Source organism: Delphinus delphis, chromosome 14 (genome assembly GCF_949987515.2).
Source record: "Delphinus delphis chromosome 14, mDelDel1.2, whole genome shotgun sequence".
NCBI classification, from domain to species: domain Eukaryota; kingdom Metazoa; phylum Chordata; class Mammalia; order Artiodactyla; family Delphinidae; genus Delphinus; species Delphinus delphis.
The window spans coordinates 87,343,167-87,364,319 of record NC_082696.1 but is presented as its reverse complement, the minus strand read 5'-3'; the positions used below and the strand labels follow the sequence as shown (position 1 = coordinate 87,364,319).

At 35.8% G+C, this 21,153-nt stretch overlaps 1 protein-coding gene across 1 annotated transcript in view; it reads right to left on the bottom strand.

Moving 5' to 3' along the window:
• The window catches only part of EYS (eyes shut homolog), a 1,667,443-nt gene that overhangs the window by 341,621 nt on the left and 1,304,669 nt on the right, over window positions 1-21,153 (bottom strand). Inside the window, exon 31 of the mRNA XM_060030409.1 lies at window positions 19,350-19,503. Within this exon, the coding sequence (XP_059886392.1) occupies window positions 19,350-19,503 (154 nt within the window). The remainder of the gene's footprint in view (window positions 1-19,349; window positions 19,504-21,153) is intronic.

Here is a 21,153-nt window from a genome sequence, read left to right as displayed (position 1 = left end):
TGGTGACAAGGATGAGTGTCATTGCTAACACAATGCAAGTGGGAGAATGTTCCTTTGCTATTTTATTCACCTGGAAGATGGGAGGAGATTCCAGAACATGGCTGAGTTCATCCCAGTCCACCACCTATAATTGGAAATTACTGTCTTCCAAATTGTGGGAGCTTTACTAAGGTGTCTAATAAGCCCTCATGCAAATTTTATGGTATTTGATATAGGGGTTTGTCCTGGAATCTCCTTCTTTTTATCTTTGTAACATTTTGTCTTTGAAGGCAGGATTGGGGTTCAGGTGTTAGTGGCAATTAGAATTAAGCCAACTATTACAAAGTTAAAAAGTAGGAGGGAGAGGAGCTTCAAGATGGCGGAAGAGTAAGACATGGAGATCACCTTCCTCCCTACAAATACACCAGAAATACATCTACATGTGGAACAACTCCTACAGAACACCTACTGAACGCTGGCAAAAGACCTCAAACCTCCCAAAAGGCAAGAAACTCCCCATGTATATGGGTAAGTCAAAAGAAAAAAGAATAAACAGAGACAAAAGAATAGGGATAAGACCTGCACCAGTGGGAGGGAGCTGTGAAGGAGGAAAGGTTTCCACACACTAGGAAGCCACTTCGTGGGTGGAGACTGTGGGTGGTGGAGGGGGGAAGCTTCGGAGCTGTGGAGGAGAGGGCAGCCACAGGGAGGGCAAAACGGAGAGATTCCTGCACAGAGGATCGGTGCCGACCGGCACTCACCAGCCCCAGAGGCTTGTCCGCTCACCCGCCAGGGTGGGCGGGGCTGGGAGTTGAGGCTCGGGCTTCGGTCGGAGCACAGGGAGAGGACTGGGGTTGGCGGTGTGAACACAGCCTGAAGGGGCTAGTGTGCCACGGCTGGCTGGGAGGGAGTCCGGGAAAAAGTCTGGACCTGCCAAAGAGGCGAGAGACTTTTTATTGCCTGTTTCTTTCCTGGTGCGTGAGGAGAGGGGATTAAGAGTGCTGCTTAAAGGAGCTCCAGAGATGGGTGAGAGATGCAGCTATCAGCGTGGATCTCAGAGACGGGCATGAGATGCTAAGGCTGCTGTTGCCGCCACCAAGAAGCCTGGTGCAAGCATAGGTCACTATCCACACCTCCCCTCCTGGGAGAATGTGCAGCCCCCCACTGCAGGATCAGGGTCCTGTGATCCAGGGAAAACTTCTCTCGAAGAACACATGGCATACCTCAGGCTGGTGCAATGTCATGTCAGGCTCTGCTGCTGCAGGCTTGCCCGGCATTCTTACCCCTCCCTCCCCCAGCCCTGAGTGAGCCAGAGTCCCCGAATCAGCTTCTCCTTTAACCCCGTCCTGTCTGAGAGAAGAACAGATGCCCTCAGGTGACCTACATGCAGAAATGGGACCAAATCCAAGGCTGAACACCAGTAGCTGTGTGAACAAAGAAGAGAAAGGGAAATCTCTCTGAGCTGCCTCAGGAGCAGTGGATTAAATCTCCACAATCAACTTGATGTACCCTGCATCTGTGGAACACCTGAATAGACAACAAATCATCCCAAATTGAGGAGGTGGACTTTGGGAGCAAAAATATCTATCTATCTATCTATATATTTCCCTTTTTCTGATTTTCTGAGTGTGTATGTGTATTCTTCTGTGTGTGATTCTGTCTGTATAGCCTTACTTTTACCATTTGTCATAGATTTCTGTCTGTCTGGTCTTGTTTTTTTTTTTTTTTTTTTTTTTTTAGTATAGTTTTCAGCACTTGTTATCATTGTTGGATTTGTTTTTTGGTTTGGTTGCTCTCTTCTTTCTTTGTTTCTTTTTTTATTACTTAAATATTTTTTCTTGATAGCTACTTTTTATTTTAATAACTTTATTTTATTTTACCTTCTTTCTTTCTTTCTTTATTTCCTCCCTTTTATTCTGCCATGTGGATGACAGTCTCTTGGTGCTCCAGCCAGGCATCATGGCTGTGCCCCTGAGGTGGGAGAGCCAAGTTCAGGACATTGGTCCACAAGAGACCTCCCAGCTCCTCATAATATCAAATGGCAAAAATCTCCCAGACATCTCCATTACAATGCTAAGACCCAGCTCCACTCAATGACCAGCAAGCTACAGTGCTGGACACCCTGTACAAAACAACTAGCAAGACAGGAACTCAACCCCACCCATTAGCAGAGAGGCTGCCTAAAATCATAATAAGGCCAAAGCCATACCAAAGCACACCACCAGACGTGGATCTGCCCACCAGAAAGACAAGATCCAGCCTCATCCACCAGAACACAGGCACTAATCCTCTCTACCAGGAAGCTTACAAAACCCAATGAACCAGCCTCAGCCACTGGGGGCAGACACCAAAAACAATGGGAAATATGAACCTGCAGCCTGCGAAAAGGAGACCACAAACACGGTAAGTTAAGAAAAATGGGAAGACAGAGAAACACACAGCACATGAAGAAGCAAGGTAAAAACCCACCAAACCTAACAAATGAAGAGGAAATGGGCAGTCTACCTGAACAAGAATTCAGAATAATGACAGTAAAGATGATCCAAAATCTCACAAATAGAATGGAGAAAATAAAAGAAACGATTAACAAGGACCCAGAAGAACTAAAGAGCAAACAAACAGTGATGAACAACACAGTAAATAAAATTGAAAATTCTGTAGAAGGGATCAGTAGCAGAATAACTGAGGCAGAAAAATGGATAAGTGACCTGGAAGATAAAATAGTGGAAATAACTACTGCTGAGCAGAATAAAGAAAAAAGAATGAAAAGAATTGATGACAGTGTCAGAGACCTATGGGACAAAATTAAATGCACCAACATTTGAATTATAGGGGTACCAGAAGAAGAAGAGAAAAATAAAGGGACTGAGAAAAAATTTGAAGAGATTATAGTTGAAAACTTATAGGAAAATTTAGGAAAGTTTATTAGGAAAACTTTCCTAATATGGGAAAGGAAATAGTTAATCAAGGCCAGGAAGCACAGAGGTTCCCATACAGGATAAATCCAAGGAGAAAAATGCCAAGACACATATTAATCAAGTTACCAAAAATAAATACAAAGAAAACATATTAAAAGCAGAAAGGGAAAAAATAAATAAAATGAAGGGTATCCCCATAAGGTTAACAGATGATCTTTCAGCAGAAACTCTGCAAGCCAGAAGGGACTGGCAGGACATATTTAAAGTGATGAAGGGGAAAAACCTGCAACCAAGATTACTCTACCCAGAAAGGATCTCATTCAGATCTGACAGAGACATTAAAACCTTTACAGACAAACAAAAGCTAAGAGAATTCCGCACCACCAAACCAGATTTACAACAAATGCTAAAGGAACTTCTCTAGGTAGGAAACACAAGGGAAGGAAACGACCTACAATAACAAACCCAAAACAATTAAGAAAATGGTAATAAGAACATACATATCGATAATTACCTTAAATGTAAATGGATTAAATGCTCCAACCAAAAGACATAGACTGGCTGAATGGATGCAAAAACAAGACCCGTATATATGCTGTCTACAAGAGACCCATTTCAGACCTAAGGACAAATACAGACTGAAAGTGAGGAGATGGCAAAAGATATCCCATGCAAATAGAAATCAAAAGAAAGCTGGAATAGCAATTCTCATATCAGACAAAATAGACTTTAAAATAAAGACAATTAGAAGAGACAAAGAAGGACACTACATAATGATCAAGGGATTAATCCATGAAGAAGATACAACAATTGTAAATATTTATGCACCCAACATAGGAGCACCTCAGTACATAAGGCAAGTGCTAACAGCCAGAAAATGGGAAATTGACAGCAACACAATCATAGGGTTGGTCATTTAACACCCCACTTTCATCAATGGACAGATCATCCAAAATGAAACTAAATAAGGAAACACAAGCTTTAAATGACACATTAAACAAGATGGACTTAATTGATATTTATAGGTCATTCCATCCAAAAACAACAGAATACATTTTCTTCTCAAGTGCTCATGGGACATTGTCCAGGAAAGATCATATCTTGGGCAGAAATTTAGCCTTGGTAAATTTAAGAAAATTGAAATCGGATAAAGTATCTTTTCCAACCACAATGTTGTGAGACTAGATATCAATTACAGGAAAAAATAGGTAAAAGATACAAACACATGGAGGCTATACAACACACTACTTAATAACCAAGAGATCACTGAAGAAATCAAAGAGGAAATCAAAAAATACCTAGAAACAAATGACAGTGAAAACACAAAGACTCAAAATCTATGGGATGCAGCAAAAGCAGTTCTAAGAAGGAAACTTATAGCAATACAATACTACCTTAAGAAACAAGAAACATCTCAAACAAACAACATAGCCTTACACCTAAAGCAATAAGAGAAAGAGGAAAAAAACCTCACAAAACCTAAAGTTAGCATAGGAAAGAAATCATAAAAATCAGATCAGAAATAAATGAAAAGGAAATGAAGGAAACAACAGCAAAGATAAATAAAACTAAAAACTGGTTCTTTGAGAAGATAAACAATATTTATAAACCATTAGCCAAACTCATCAAGAATAAAAGGGAGAAGACTCAAATCAATAGAATTAGTAATGAAAAAGGAGAAGTAACAACTGAAACTGCAGAAATACAAAGGATCATGAGAGATTACTACAAGCAACTGTATGCCAATAAAATGGACAACCTGGAAGAAATGGACAAATTCTTAGAAATGCACAATCTTCTGAGACTGAACCAGGAAAAAGTAGAAAATATGAACAGACCAATCACAAGCACTGAAACTGAATCCGTGGTTAAAAATCTTCCAACAAACAAAAGCCCAGGACAAGATGCCTTCACAGATGAATTCTATGAAACATTTAGAGAAGAGCTAACACCTATCCTTCTCAAAAATATTCCAAAATATAGCAGAGGCAGGAATGCTCCCAAACTCATTCTATGAGGCCAACATCATGCTGACACAAAAACCAGACAAAGATGTCACAAAGAAAGAAAACTACAGGCCAATATCCCTGATGAACATAGATACAAAAATCCTCAACCACATATTAGCAAACAGAATCCAAAAGCACATTAAAAGGATCATACACCATGATCAAGTGGAGTTTATTCCAGGAATGCAAGGATTCCTCAATATATGCAAATCAATCAATGTGATACACTGTATTAACAAATTGAAGGAGAAAAAGCTATGATCATTTCAATAGATGCAGAGAAACTTTAGAGATATTACAACATCCATTTATGATAAAAAAAAACCCTCCAGAAATAGAGATAGAGGGAACTTACCTCAACATAATAATGACAATATATGACAAACCCACAGGCAACATTGTCTTCAATGGTGAAAAACAGAATCCATTTCCACTAAGATCAGGAACAAGATAAGGTTGCTGACTCTCACCACTATTATTCAACATAGTTTTGGAAGTTTTAGCCACAGCAATCAGAGAAGAAAAAGAAATAATTGGAATCCAAATAGGAAAAGAAGACATACAATTTTCACTGTTTGCAGATGACATGATACTGTACATAGAGAATCCTAAACATGCTACCAGAAAACTACTAGAGCTAGTCAATTAATTTGGTAAAGTAGCAGGATACAAAATGAATACACAGAAATGTCTTGCATTCCTATACACTAAGGATGAAAAATCTGAAAGTGAAATTAAGAAAACACTCCCATTTACCACTGCAACAAAAAGAATAAAATATCTAGGAATAAACCTACCTAAGGAAACAAAAGAACTGTATGCAGAAAATCATAAGACACTGATGAATGGAATTAAAGATGATATAAATAGATGGAGAGATATACCATGTTCTTGGATTGGAAGAATCAACATTGTGAAAATGACTATACTACCCAAAGCAATCTACAGATTCAATGCAATCCCTAACAAACTACCACTGGCATTTTTCACAGAACTAAAACAAAAAATTTCACAATTTGTATGGAAACACAAAAGACTCTGAATAGCCAAAGCAATCTTGAGAAAGAAAAATGGAGCTGGAGGAATCACGCTTCCTGACTTCAGACTATACTACAAAGCTACAGTAATAAAGACAGTATGGTACTGGCAAAAAAAAAAAAAACAGAAATAAAGATCAAGGGAACAAGATAGAGAGCCCAGAGATAAACCCACGCACATATCATCATCTTATCCTTGATAAAGGAGCCACGAATATACAGTTGAGAAAAGAGATCCTCTTCAATAAGTGGTGATGTGAAAACTGGACAGCTACATGTAAAAGAATGAAATTAGAACACTCCCTAACACCACACACAAAAGTAATCTCAAGATGGATTGAAGCCCTAAATGTAAGGCCATACACTATCAAACTCTTAGAGGAACATATCGGCAGAACACTCTATGACATAAATCATAGCAACATCCTTTTTGGCTCACTTCCTAGAGAAATGGAAATAAAAACAAAAATAAACAAATGGGACCTAATGAAACTTAAAAGCTTTTGCACAGCAAAGGAAACCATAAACAAGATGAAAAGAGAACCCTCAGTATAGTAGAAAATATTTTCAAATGAAGCAATTAATTATTAATTGCTTAATTGATTAATCTCCAAACTTTAAAAGCAACTCATACAGCTCAATATCAAAAAAATAACCCAATTCAAAAATGGGCATAAGACCTAAATAGACATTTCTCCATAGAAGATATACAGATTGCCAACAAACACATGAAAGAATGCTCAACATCATTAATCATTAGAGAAATGTAAATCAAAACTACAATGAGATATCATCTCACACTGGTCAGAATGGCCATCATCAAGAATCTACCAATAATAAATGCTGGAGAGGGTGTGGAGAAAAGGGGATCCTGTCGCACTGTTGGTGGGAATGTAAATTGATACAGCCACTATGGAGAACAGTATGGAGGTTCCTTAAAAAACTACAAATAGAACTACCATACGACCCAGCAATCCCAGTATTGGACATATATCCTGAGAAAACCATAATTCAAAAAGAGTCATGTACCACATTGTTCATTCCAGCACTATTTACAATAGCCAGGACATGGAAACAACCTATGTGTCCACGGACAGATGAATGGACAAAGAAGATGTGGCACATATATACAATGGAATATTGCTCAGCGATAAGTAGAATGGAAACTGAGTTATTTGTAGTGAGGTGGATGGACTTAGAGTCTGTCATACAGAGTGAAGTAAGTCAGAAAGAGAAAAACAAATACCGTATGCTAACACATATATATGGAATCTAAGGAAAGAAAGAAAAAAAAAGGTCATGAAGAACCTAGGGGCAAGATGGGAATAAAGAGACCTACTAGAGAATGGACTTGAGGATATGGGGAGGGGGAAGGGTAAGCTGTGACAAAGTGAGAGAGTGGCATAGATATATATACACTACCAAACGTAAAATAGATAGCTAGTGGGAAGCAGCCGCATAGCACAGGGAGGTCAGCTCGGTGCTTTCTGACCACCTAGATGGGTGGGAGGGAGGGAAATGTAAGAGGGAAGAGATATGGGGATATATGTATATGTATAACTGATTCACTTTATTATAAAGCAGAAAATAACACACAATTGTAAAGCAATTATACTGCAATAAAGATGTTAAAAAAAAAGTAGGAGGGTCCAGGATGGAATTTGGTATCAAATACCGTAAAACAGGAATTTACTGTCTCATGATGGCACTAGAATAAATTATCTGAAGAAATAATGAGTTATTGTGCTATATTTATAGATTTGAAACACTTTGGCTCCAGTACCAGTGCCTAGCTATGAAACCAGCTTTCCATTTAAAACTTTTAGTAAATCTCTTCAAAAATCTTAAAGTAACACAAACTTAAATGAGTCTGTGTTCAGTGGAACAGAGTTCACAGGTTTTAAGTTGTGAAACATTTTATCTCAACATATATCTTCTTTTATTCAGTGTGTTGATGAAGTCCTGGGCAATTTGTTGAGGAGGAAGCTGGTGTAGTTTTCTTTAGCTTCATTAGGGAGCTATGTGGCTGGCCATTTTTTAAAATAAATAAGATTGTCTATATTTTTAGTCCACTCTGTGAGAATTATTTTAAAGAAGTTAATTAAGATAAATATGTTGTTAAAGATTGAGTCCTACCACTACGAATAGGATTTAAAGAATTTTCAAGGTAAAATATGTTTCCTGGTAGTTGTTTTAAGGCAGTAATCAAATACTCTCTTAACCACAAATGATAGGTGCCAATTAGAGTGTGGGGTCCACAGATGTTGGTTGGAAAACAGGTGCAGTATGAATCCATATTTTAATCACAGCTCCTTCACTTAATGACAAACAATCCCTCAACATTTCCTTATGAATCTTGTTTTCAACATGTTAAATCCCTTTATTCAACTGCCCTAAGTGTTTTCTTACACTATTAATTATTGCTTTTCTGCCTAAATTCAGTTTGTCCCTAAGTCTTCATTTCCTTTCTCTTACTTTCTTATATAATCTTGTCCTAACGATGATATAGAAGACACATTTTAGAATTGCACAGGCGGAAGGCTTTTAGGGCTTGAAGTCTATTTTGCTGTACACTCTGCCACCACACAAGAGTAATTCAAACTTCTTCAGTAACCCTTTCTGACAGTCGGAGAAATCTACCACTGACAGTAAAGGATGAAGAGAATGTGAAGCCTTCCCTCAGTGTACACTGCTAATCCTCAAAAGAATTTCCTGCATTTTATTTTTAATTTATTGTGATTATCTGCATTGGAAATTACGATGTTTGATTACAATTTGCTGAAGAGGTAAACATCCTGGCACCTTGAACTTTATGTCCTCATTATACCTCATCTCCATACAATTTCCACATGAGCGATGGTGTTACTCTACACTGTGATGTCATTGCTGATCCTTTTCCATCTGCTGGCTCCCTGGTAAATTCCTAATCTTTCTTCAAAATTCAGTTCATTTCCTACTCCGTGCTATAGATGTACTTGCCAACTAAATCTCCATTCCTCCTCAGTGGAGCTTTTGCGCTGCTATCAGGACTCGAGGGTCAACCAGTTCCCTGGTCTGTCTTGGTATCTTGACACACCAAAGATGAGGAGTTGTGGGCCTGAGTCTCCACTGTTGTAACTTTGCTACAGCCATTTCATTTGGATAATTTGAACTGAATTGCACAATTAAGAAGAATAAACCTGATTACATAGTCAAACAATCACTTGAAATTTTTTATATTAAACTAAATTTACATAGACTAGTCAAATCTACTGACATATTCAGTGAACATACTGTGAAGACTCAGGCTTACATTCAAATTATGATATCTTTGCTTAGAAAGCTCTCTTTTTGCATCACCAAGGGCCCAACTAGTACTTAAAATCCTTGTTTCTCAAGATAACATGCGAATGTTAACATAAGAGTCTATGCAATAATCTTAATCCTCTTTCAGCAACTCCTAGACTCACATACATTCTTTAAAGATTTTCTTAAACTTACTTAATGGAAGAAATTTTCATTTTACAGTTGACGTTCACAATTAAATGCAAATAAATTGCATTATAACTTGCTGTCCAGCTTGTATTGATGTATGTTATGTATGGACGGACATATTATGTATGATTACTGTGTTATGTATGGATAAAAGAGCAAGAGCAAAGTTCAAGTTTATGTATTCATGTACTTAATGTAATATAATAATAAAGTATTATGGTGTTTTTCCCATATTAAGCTCCAGTTTTCCTATATTTCCTCTAAGAAATACCATAGGAGGAGTTGATAGAAAAGATAAAGAAATTAATATTTAAGTGATGAAGTTTGACCTTTTTAAGATAAAAAGCTTACCAAACTTTCCATATAGACATGGCAATGTTTATCAATAAATCTAATATCTTATAGATTTAGCACAGTTCAAAAGTCACCATCTGTTTCCAGAAGTGAAGGCCCTCACTATTTCATAGTTTCTTGGCTCTAAGACTAAAGGCATGCAATCCTTAGTTTGTATAATATTAACTATCAGAAACATGTGAAAAAGTTTTGTATGTTTTAGAAAATCAGAAACATAAAGGACATTTTGAGTTATTCTCAAAATTATAGCTGACAATACATTATGAATATTTTTTCCTCTTACATGAACTTGGGTGGTCCTCTGCTCATTCTCTATAGAGTTAGAGGTCAATACCAGCTGAGTTATAATACAGAACATTTATGTGGGAAAATGGCAAAGCACTGCAGTCTGATTTTGAGCAAAGTTGTCTGAAAGGCCTTTGATGATTAAATACCTGTATTGTGAGAAGTTGTTGTTTGTTCCTTTCTTATTTTTCATAATTATGTGCTAGTAAATCTCTTCATTTGATATAGCTGAAATCAATCCTACTCAGAATCATTTTTACCTCCCATTCTTTTGAGGTTAATGTTGGTTTTGCATTATAATAAATTTTTTATCCACTTTCTTTATCAAACAACTGTGAGAAATGAGCTAATAAAATAAATAAAAAGTAATTTGCCCAGATACACACACACACACACACACACACACACACACACACACACACACACACACAGATATACATTTATCTGTATGAGGTTTTTATCTCATAGAAATTAATAAGATCAAACAAGAGGTAAAAATCAGTCTATTTATAAAACTCATCAGCAGTTTTTATTAATTTACTTTGTTTTCTGTACCAAATATCTAGGAAAGTAATGTGATGAAAATGCTTGCAATGGTTTTACTTGTTGTTTGTTAGAATTTTCGCAAGTACTGAGGTTATTGCTATCCAGCTGCAGAAACTTTTCCAGCCTCTGTTCAATTGGTCTTAAACCAAACATGAATTCCTTTACACTGACCTGCTATACTAAAAAGTGGCTGACAGGGATGTGTAGTTCTGTCAGTCAAGCAATTCTTGGCCAACATCCATTTGGCTTTGTCTACCCTAAAAGTTTGTTAACCAAAGTGAATTATTAGATATTAGAGTGTGCCTTAGATATACACAGATGACTTTATACCTCTGGATAAATCTTTGAGAGAATGTTGTCTGGCGTTTGGGGTGGCGGGAACTAAGGAAGGTAGTGGCTTTAAAACATGCAGATAACACAGTAAATTCCCTAGAGGAAAGGACATGGGGGTTCTTTAGGGGAAAAAAAAAGTAATGAATAATGCGTTAGCTTTTGTATATGACAGACACAAAAGGTACTAGAAAAATTTAAACTTCAGAAACTTTAGAAAAAATATATATAATAAGACAATTTTTCTGAACTTCCCCAATGGAGAATAACCCCTGTGAAAACCAATATTCTCTCTATGTGATCCCTTTCAAAATTTTTTGAAATGAAAGAAAAACTGTGCATGAGTATGAATTACAATGTATCTCTAGAACTGTGATCTCTGCTCCATTTCATTTAAGAAGAACTTCTATCTTGATACTGAATTGACTTCAATCACTACAAGTGGCTTATTCAAGTTTGTTCTACCCTGCCATCTCCTTTCACCTCCTATAATGCATGTTTAGTAGGAAGAAGTACTGACATAACAAAATAAAAATCAAAGCCATCTTTTACACGTTTACTTTAGAGCTCATTCCATTAAGTTTTGAAAATAAGTTCTTATCAATTATGCTATGGTGTTTTATTGCCAAGAACCCTTAAATATGGAATAAAAATTCCATCAACATTCATATTATGAAAAAGGAACCTAATTCCTATGCTTTTTAGGGAGATGTCTGTTCTGATTTTGCATAGAAAGAGTTCTGTTAGTGAGAATTTAAAATTTTAATTCCAAATTATGCCTGGTTAAGGATGGAGAGATGAGTGGAGCATGGAAGACAGTGAGAAGGAGACATGAACAACTACAACTAGATAAATGGAGGTAAAGCAAGGCAGTCACAGGCCAAAAGATTTACGGGAAGATGGAAATCAGAAGCCTCAATGTCTAAGTCTTTTTCCATTTTCTCTCCCCTCTGCCAGGAATCTTTACTCATGTGTATTGTATCTCCTGGATCCAAACTTCTAAGGCACTTTCTGTTCTCAATTATTTATTTTTCTATGTATTATCACCTTCCACTCAACTAATAATTCCAATCGACAATTAAACATCTTCAAGTATCTTTCATCTTACAGTTTTTTCCTCTTGACTCCTCACCTCTCCCTAGATCTCACCTTACCTCTTTTTACATTTCACAGTAAAATTCTTGAAAGTTGTTTACACTGGTTATTTCAATTTCCTCTAATCTGGCTTCTTACTCTGTCCTCCTGGAATGATACATTCAGGGCATAGAATCATGTGGACCATCCAATGGACTATCAGAGCAGTTGATAAACTTTTCCTCTGCTCTCCCTGACCCTGCTCCTTTTGTTTGCCTCCTATTCCTCTGTTTACTCCTTCTCATACTTTTTATAATGTCATATTCCTCTACTCAGTCATCGAATGTTAGCTCCTCGACATTCAGTACCAGGCAGTTTTTTCAACTCACACTATACGCTCATCCACACTCATGGTTTCAATTACTACCTGCACGCTGATGACTCATAAATTATATTTCCCATCCAGACCTCTCCTCTGAGTGTTACATCCGTAGATTCAACTTGAAAACTCCACTTTGATGTACCAAAGGCACCTAATCTCATCAATGCTCAAGCCTGAACTCATTCGCAATCTTCTCTATGAAAAATGCTTTCCTTGCATTGTTTGCTAAAATCTATCTAGTTGAACATCAGAAGATGAGTATTCATTTTTGGTACCTCTCCTTTCACTTCTGGTATTAATCAGTCAATTTTACTCCTAATTAGGTTATTATTTTTTCAGGTTCATTGAAATCTAATTGACACACAGCACTGTATGAGTTTAAGGTGTACAGCATAATGATTTGACTTACATACAACCTGAAATGATTATCTCAGTAAGTTTAGTGAACATTCATCATCCTGTATAGATACAAAATTAAACAAATAGAAAAAAATTTTCTTTGTGATGAGAACTCAGGATTTAATCTCTTAACAACTTTCATATATAACATACAGCAGTACTAATCATATTTATCAGGCTGTACATTACTTCTCTAGTATTTATTTATCTCATAACTGAAAGTTTGTACCTTTTGACTGCCTTCATCCAAGTCCCCTCCCCCATACCATGCCTCTGGAAACCACAAATTATTGACTATATTCCCCACACTGTACATTTCATACTCATGAGTCATTTATTTTGCAACTTGAAGTTTGTACCTCTTAATCTCCCTCACCTATTTCTATCCTACCCCCACCCTTCTTCCTTCTGACAACCTACTGTTTGTTCTCTGTATCTATGACTCTGATTTGATTTTGTTATGTTCGCTCATTTGTATCGTTTTGTAGATTCCACATATAAGTGAAATCATACAGTGTTTGTCTTTCCCTGTCTGTCTTATTTCACTTAGCATAATACTCTGTAGGCCCAAGTGTGTTGCTGCAAATGGCAGAATTTCATTCTTTTTTTTATGGCTGAGTACTATTCCATTTTGTGTATGTGTGTGTGTGTGTGTGTGTGCGTGTAAGATTTGTTGTCTTTTTGATAATAGCCATTCTGACACGTGTGGGATGATATCTCATTGTGGTTTTTGTTTGCAAATTCCTGATGATTAGTGTTGTTTATCATCTTTTCACGTGATTGTTGGCCACCTGTATGTCTGCTTTGGAAAAATGTCTGTTCAGATACTCTGCCCATTTTTTAATCAGATTGCTTGTTTTTTTGATGTTGAGTTTTATAAGTTCTTTGTATATTTTGGATATTAACCCCTTATTGGATACATCATTTGCAAATATCTTTTCCTGTTCAGTAGGTGGCCTTTTCATTTTGTTGATAATTTCCTTCATTGTGTAAAAGCATTTTAGTTTAATGCAGTCCCATTTATTTATTTTTGCTTTTGTTTCCTTTGCCTGAGGATACATAACCTAAAACACTTATTACTGAGACCTATGTCAACTAGTATACTGCTTATACATTTTTAGCCATTTTATAGTTTTAGGTCTTATCCATTTTGGATATATTTTTGTATATGGTGTGAAAGAGTAGTCTAGTTTGATTCTTTTGCCTGTAGCTGTACAGTTTTCCCAACACCATTTATTAAAGGGATGTTCTTTTCCTTATTACATATTTTTGTCTCTTTTGTTGTAGATTAAATAACCAGGTAAGCCTGGGTTCATTTCTGGACTCTGTATCCTGTTCCATTGATATTTTGTTTGTTTGTTTTTTGTTTGTTTTTTGGTGCCAACACCATACTGTTTTGATTTTAGTAGCTTTGTTACTACAAGTTTGAAATCATGGAGTATGATACTTCCAGCTTTGTTCTTTTTTTCTCAAGTTTTTTTGGCTATTTGGGGTCTTTCATGTTTCCATACACATTTTAGAATTCTTTGTTCTAGTTCTATGAAAATGCCATTTTTTAAAATGCATTTAATGAGTTCTTATCTTTCTTTTTTAAACATCTTTATTGGAGTATAATTGCTTTACAATGGTGTGTTAATTTCTGCTTTATAACAAAGTAAATCAGCTATACATATATCCCCATATCTTCTCCCTCTTGTGTCTCCCTCCCACCCTCCCTATCACATATATATGGAATCTAAAAAAAAAAAAAAAGGTTCTGCAGAACCTAGGGGCAGGACAGGAATAAAGACACAGACATAAAGAATGGACTTGAGGACACAGGGAAAGGTAAGGGTAAGCTGGGATGAAGTGAGAGAGTGGCATGGACTTATATACACTGCCATTGGTTTTTCAATAGGAAATGCACTGAACGTTTAGATTGCCTTGGGTAATATGGCCATTTTAACAATATTAATTCTGCCAACCCATGGACACAGTATACCTTTTCATCTGTTTGTATCATCTTCAATTTCTTTCATCAGTGTCTTATAGTTTTCCATGTACAGTTCTTTTATCTCCTTAGTTAGATTTATTTTTAGGTATTTTATCCTTTTTGGTGTGATTAAGTGTGATTTTTTCTTAATGTCTCTTTCTGTAGTTTTTTATTAGTGTATAGAAGTGCAACAGATTTCTGTGTATTAATTTTTTATCCTGCAACATTACCTAATTCACTGATGGATTCTAGTTGGTTTTTTTGGCGGTGTCTTTAGGATTTTCTATTTATAGTGTCATGCCATCTGCAAACAGTGACAGTTTTAATTCTTCGTTTCTAATATGGATTGCTTTTGTTTAGTTTTCTTGTCTGATTGCTCTGGCTAGAACTTCCAATAATATGTTGAATAAAAGTGAGAGTGGGCATTCTTGTCTTTGTCTTGATCTTAGAGGAAGCATTTTCAGCTTTTCACCATTGAGTATAATGTTAGCTGTGGATTTGCCATATATGGCCTATTATGATATTGAGGTATATTCCCTCTATACCTTGTTGAGAGTTTTATCACAAATGGATGTATGATTTTGTCAAAAACTTTTTCTTCATTTATTAAGATGATCATATAATTTTTACCTTCAATTTGTTAATGTGGTGCATCACATTGACTAATTGGCAAGTACTGAGCCATTCTTGTATCTTTGGGATATATCCCACTTGATTGTGGTATATGGTCCTTTTAATATACTGTTGAATTTGGTTTGCTAGTATTTTGTTGAGGACTTTTTCATCTATTTTCATCAGTGATATTGGCTTGTAATTTTCTTTTTTGTGTTGTCTTTGTCTGATTTTGGTATCAGAGTGATGCTGGCCTTGCATAATGAGTTTGGAAACATTCTTCCTTCTTCAATTTTTTGGAAGAAGTTGAGGATTGGCATTAAACCTTCTTTAAATGTTTGGCAGAATTTACCTGTGAAGCTATCTAGTCCTGGACTCTCGTTTTCTGGGAGGTTTTTTTATTATTGATTAAATTTAATTACTAGTAATTGGTCTGTTCATATTTTTTATTTCTTCCTGATTCAACTGTGGGAGATTGTTTGTTTCTGGGAATTTATTCATTTCTTCTAAGCTGTCCATTTGTTTGGTGTATAACTTTTCATAGTACTCTCTTATAATCCTTTGTATATTTGTGGTGTTGTTTGTTACTTCTTTCAGAGCTGGTGTCAGCTTGCTGATGTGAGAGGCTGGTTCCTGACATGACTGACTGTGGTGTTTGGGGTGTCCCATAGCTTGTGTCAGCCCCCTGGGGGGTAGGGTCAGATCCCAGGGCAACTGACTTAGGGACCCATGGTGTCCCAGAGCTGGTGTTGGCCTGCTGGTGCATGGGGTTGAGTCCTGGAAAGGTTAGGCTCAGCAGGTCTAAGTCAGCCAGTCTGTTTGTGGGTGGGCCTGTGTCCCTGCCAGGCCAGCTCCTTGGCCTGAAGCATCCTAGTATTGGTGCCAGCAGGCTGGTTGGCCAGTTTGGGTTCTGGCACTAATAAGCTAGAGAGAGGATTCCAAAATGATACTTGCCAGCATCAGTGTCTTTGTGATAGAACAAGCTCCCTAATATGGCTGCCATCAGTGTCTATATCCCCAGGGTGAGAATCAGTCTCCTCCTGACTCTCCAGGAAGCTCTCCAAGATCATCAGGTGGTTCTGACCCAGGCTTGTCTCAAATCACTTCTTCTGCCCTGGGTCTTGGAGTGTGTGAGATTTTGTTTGCACCTTTAAGAATGGAGTCAATCTTCCACAGCTCTCTGGCTCTCTTATATGCAAGCCTTGCTGGTCTTCAAAGCTAAATGTTCCTATGGCTCATCTTCCTGGTGCAGGACTCCTGGGCTAGGGAGCCTGATGTGGGGCTCAGACCCCTTGTTCCTTGGGGAGAACCTCTACAATTGTAACTATCCTCCTGTTTGTGGGCCACCCACACATGGGAATGGGTGTTGACTATATCGTGACTCAGCACCTCCTACCCATTTCCTTGTGGTGCTTCAAATCTTTAGCTGTAGAAGATCTTTTCTGCTAGTCTTTTGGTCTTTCTGATCACTAGTTGTTTTGTAACTAGTTGAATTTTTCTGTGCTCATGGGAGGAGGTGAGCTCAGAGTTTTCCCACTCTGCCATCTTGGCCACCAACCCTAATTATTTTTTTAATCTGTCAATTTCTGTATGACACCAGCCTAGTCCAAGCCACCATATGTCTTATTTGGACATATAACAGACATCTAAGTGGCTCCCTTAAATCACTCTTTAACACAGTTATAGGGCCCTACAGTTTTTGCCATCTGGTGGACCCTCTGTCTTCACCTTCCAGTACTCAGTCATCATCCTCTGCTCCTCTGTTCCATACACAGTTAGTCTATTGGATCTCTTAATATACTGTGGCTCTTTCCACCAAAGGCTCTTTTCTCATACTCTTTTCACTGCCTGGAACTCCTACACCACTGCTTTGACTGTTTCTGCTTATTTGTTTTTACCTAGTTCACCACCTCTACCCATTTTTCAGAGAGCTTCCTTTGACTATTTATCCTAGGCTAGGTTACTTTGTAATTTGTTTTCCTTGCACCATTTTTTAAAAATTTCCCACACATATTGAATTTTAATTATTGATATTTCCTCCTTAGTGTGACTATTTGTCAATCTGCCTCACCAAACTTTATATAAGAATTAGGATTTTGTCTGTTTTGGCTTAACATTGAATTCCAGGAGCTTAGTGTAGTACTACAAAAAAAAAGCATTTGTTACATGAATAAATAAAATTAAAAACAGAGAAAAAAACCCAGAAGAAACAGAAAGAAAAATGAAAAACAAAAATTAAGAAATATTGAGAGAGCAGGTGGGCACTCAACTTTTCTAAAATTAATTTTTAGTTAAGTTATTTAACTAACTTATTTAAATTTATATAATGTTTTAAAATTATATAAATTTAAATATATAGACTGTTTTAAAATTATATAAATTTAAATAATTTAAGTAATATAATATGTAATGTATAATATAATGTATAATATATAATATAGTTCTAGAGTCAGTCTTTAATGCAAACTATTGTCACCCTGAGGTCTTGTAGGATATTGCTGACAAGACAAATCAGATTTAAATTTTTGCATCAGTAAAGATGGCTGTATTTCACTTTCTAAATTTTGGATAACATTAATCCAAAGTCTTTTGTTTTCAGTTTTAATAAAAGTGTCAGTAATTTTTTTCAGGATGCTTTCAACTTGAGGCTACCTAAGGATTTGAGGGGTTTGTTTGAGGACTGCCTGACTAGGTCCTCATTAGTTAAAGGCAAAACATGAAATCAGTCCTTCAAGAAAGTTTGACCAAAAATAGAAATTACTTCATATGTAATAGACTGTTTGTATAAAATGATGACATTGTTTAAAATGATGAGGTTATCAAGAAATGCGTTTTAAATTGGTTTTAAGTTATTCACCTTCTCATCTGGTTCTTTTTCTGTGATCAACAGCAAGCCTTTGTAAGAGAAATGATTGAAATTGGAGTTAAGTCCATTGCTCTCAAAGTTTTCTTTTTTTCTGTACATAACTCAGTGTTCCAAAAGGGTAAGCCTAATTTATGAATAACAATTTCATTACCTTAGGGTTATTTCATTGCCTTCTTGTCATAACCAGCTGAATTTCCCAGCCCAGACACTCTCATTTCTTCATTCATTCAGACATTTATGAGAATCTGTCAGATGCTCTGCTAAGTACATTAAAGATGAGTAAAATACTGTTCCTGCCTGTACACAGTTTCTATTTTCAGATTGGTGTCAATTTCTTTGATTTTATTTTCAGATTGATTCAGACCCTGGGAAAGATTATTCGATTTATATAACCTTCATAGGTTAGCCAGGATTCCAGATGATCAGATCAACTTATCCAAATGTCATCTAATACATAAAGTCAGACACAAAACGTTATTTTTAACTGATGAAGAGTAACTTTGGAGAACGTTATCACTACATTGCTATACTGACGAGCAATTTTATATTCTTGGTTGCTACACGTAAATTTTGTTCAGTAGTGCCTTTGGGATGTGATCATCATATTTAGCCATTTCTTTTTTTGGAATTTCCTAATTCTGAAGCATGAATTAATTTCAAGACTGCCTTCCAAAATTTTATATGCTCCAGAAAGACATTTCCATTTAACATGCGATTTTTTTCTACTGAATTTTCTTTTTTCTGTTCTGTGCTAATGATGTTTCCCCACTTCCATTTCCTAAGAGTGATGCTCTTTTCACTCAATAGATATTTTGTTGAACAATTGAATTAGATCTTAATTTCAACTGAACCACCCAATTCTTTAATCTATTTATTTGCTTCAAGATATTTTCAGAGAAATTGATTCATTTTGTCTACAATCTGATTGATACTGGATGGTATCAAATTTGTAGTTTATTTCACTAAAATGAAAAAAAAATGATTGGGAAAACAATTTTCAGAGAGACCTTTTTTTTCTTTCTTTCTGTATTTAGGTGGCTATTACACATGTAAAAACATTTAAAAAATAAGGCTCAGCACTATAGTTAAAGGAACTACTGTGGGGTACTTACCGTATTGTTATAGGGATGAATGCATTTCTGTTAATGCTGTAATTAGCAGAAAGAGTCAAGATATTTTGAGGACTTCCACATCCGTATTTAACTGTGGGCTTTCCTTCCACAAGAAATAAATGAAGAAACCATTGACCAAAATTCTTCTCATTACCTTTAAGAACAAATATTACATTAAATTAGCGATTAATGTAGATTTACATTTTATTCAATAACAATTATTCATTTAACAAATACAATCTTAGTTCTCAAGGAGTAATCATTCAGTGAGATGATAGGAGTGTTATTAGATAATTATTCAATGTAAAAAGTACTGTACTAGAAATATACATTATTTTCCACAGGCTGAGGATGGCATAGTATTAACAGCATTAAATTGACATGAGATTTTAACTTCTGACTTTGTTTCTTAATAACTATGACCTTAACTTTTTCAACCTCAGTTTCCCAATAGGTTCTAATGGGATAATGAGAGCAACTAATTGTTAGAATTACTGTGATAATAAAATAAGATAATAAATGAAAAGTGGCTGGCATCTACTGAGTATTGATAACTTGATTTATAATTATTAATTATTTATATTTTAATTTTAATATGTCTCATAAAAATTGAAATGGTAAAGAAATATATAAAGAAAAACAAGAGAAACATTCCCCTTTCTGCCAGCCCATCCTTCATCCCCCTTTGAGGTATTCTTTACTATGATTTATAAACATACAAATATTTGTATAGCCCTAATTTTATTTTTAAAACAAATAATATAATAAATAGCTTTGCTCACTTGTCTTTTCACTTAACAATAAGTTTTAGATATCTGTCCTTGTAGGTACATAGATTTCTCTCTTTTTTAACATTCGTAATTTAAGTATCACTCACACAGAAAATCACACAAATTTTAAGCATATAGCTTAGTGAATTCTCACGAAGTGAACCCGCTCACACAAACACCACCAACTTAAGAAAAAGAAAATTTTCTGCATTGTCAGAATTCTTATTGATCAGTGTTCTCCTCTTCCCTCCACCAAATGGAACTGAGATCCTGATGTTTAACAATAGCAATAGTTTTGCTTGATTTTAATTTTTATATTAGTGGGATCATACTTCTATGTTCTTTAGCATCTATTTGCTTTTGCTCAATATTATGTATGTGAGATAGCATTCACCCTACATTTCTACTGCTTTATAATATTCTATTAAATGAATATTCACAATTCAGTTATTTTTTCTTCTATAGATGGAAATCCACCCACCCTGTTTTTGGTTTTTATGAATAATGCTGCTATGACAATCTCGTATGTGTCTTTGGTGTTGAAGTGCATGCATTTCTGTTTTGTATGTACCAGGAGTTAAATTGTTCTGTCACAGAATATGACTATGATTAATTTAGTAGCTACTACCAGTTTTCTGAAATGATGTTTTAACTCCTTACCAACAATATATGAATGTCAGCTGATCCTTTTTTTTTTTTTGCCATTAATTGGTTTGATCACCTTGTAGATTTTAACTATTCTGTGTTTATTATTCTGACTTTAATTTTTGTTTTCCTCATATTAGAGAAGTTGAGTATACTCTCATGTTTAGTGGCTATTTTGATATCCTATTTTGTGAAGTGTCGGTTTGTGTGTCTTTCTCTTATTTTTGTCTGCTTGTTTGCTTTTTCCTTATTGATTATAGAGTTATATCTATGTATATATGTAATATTTATATACATATATATGCATACACATAAAAGAGCATACAAACAAGCTCTTTGTCAACTACATATATTGAAAATATCTTCTCCAATCCTGTAGACCGTCTGGC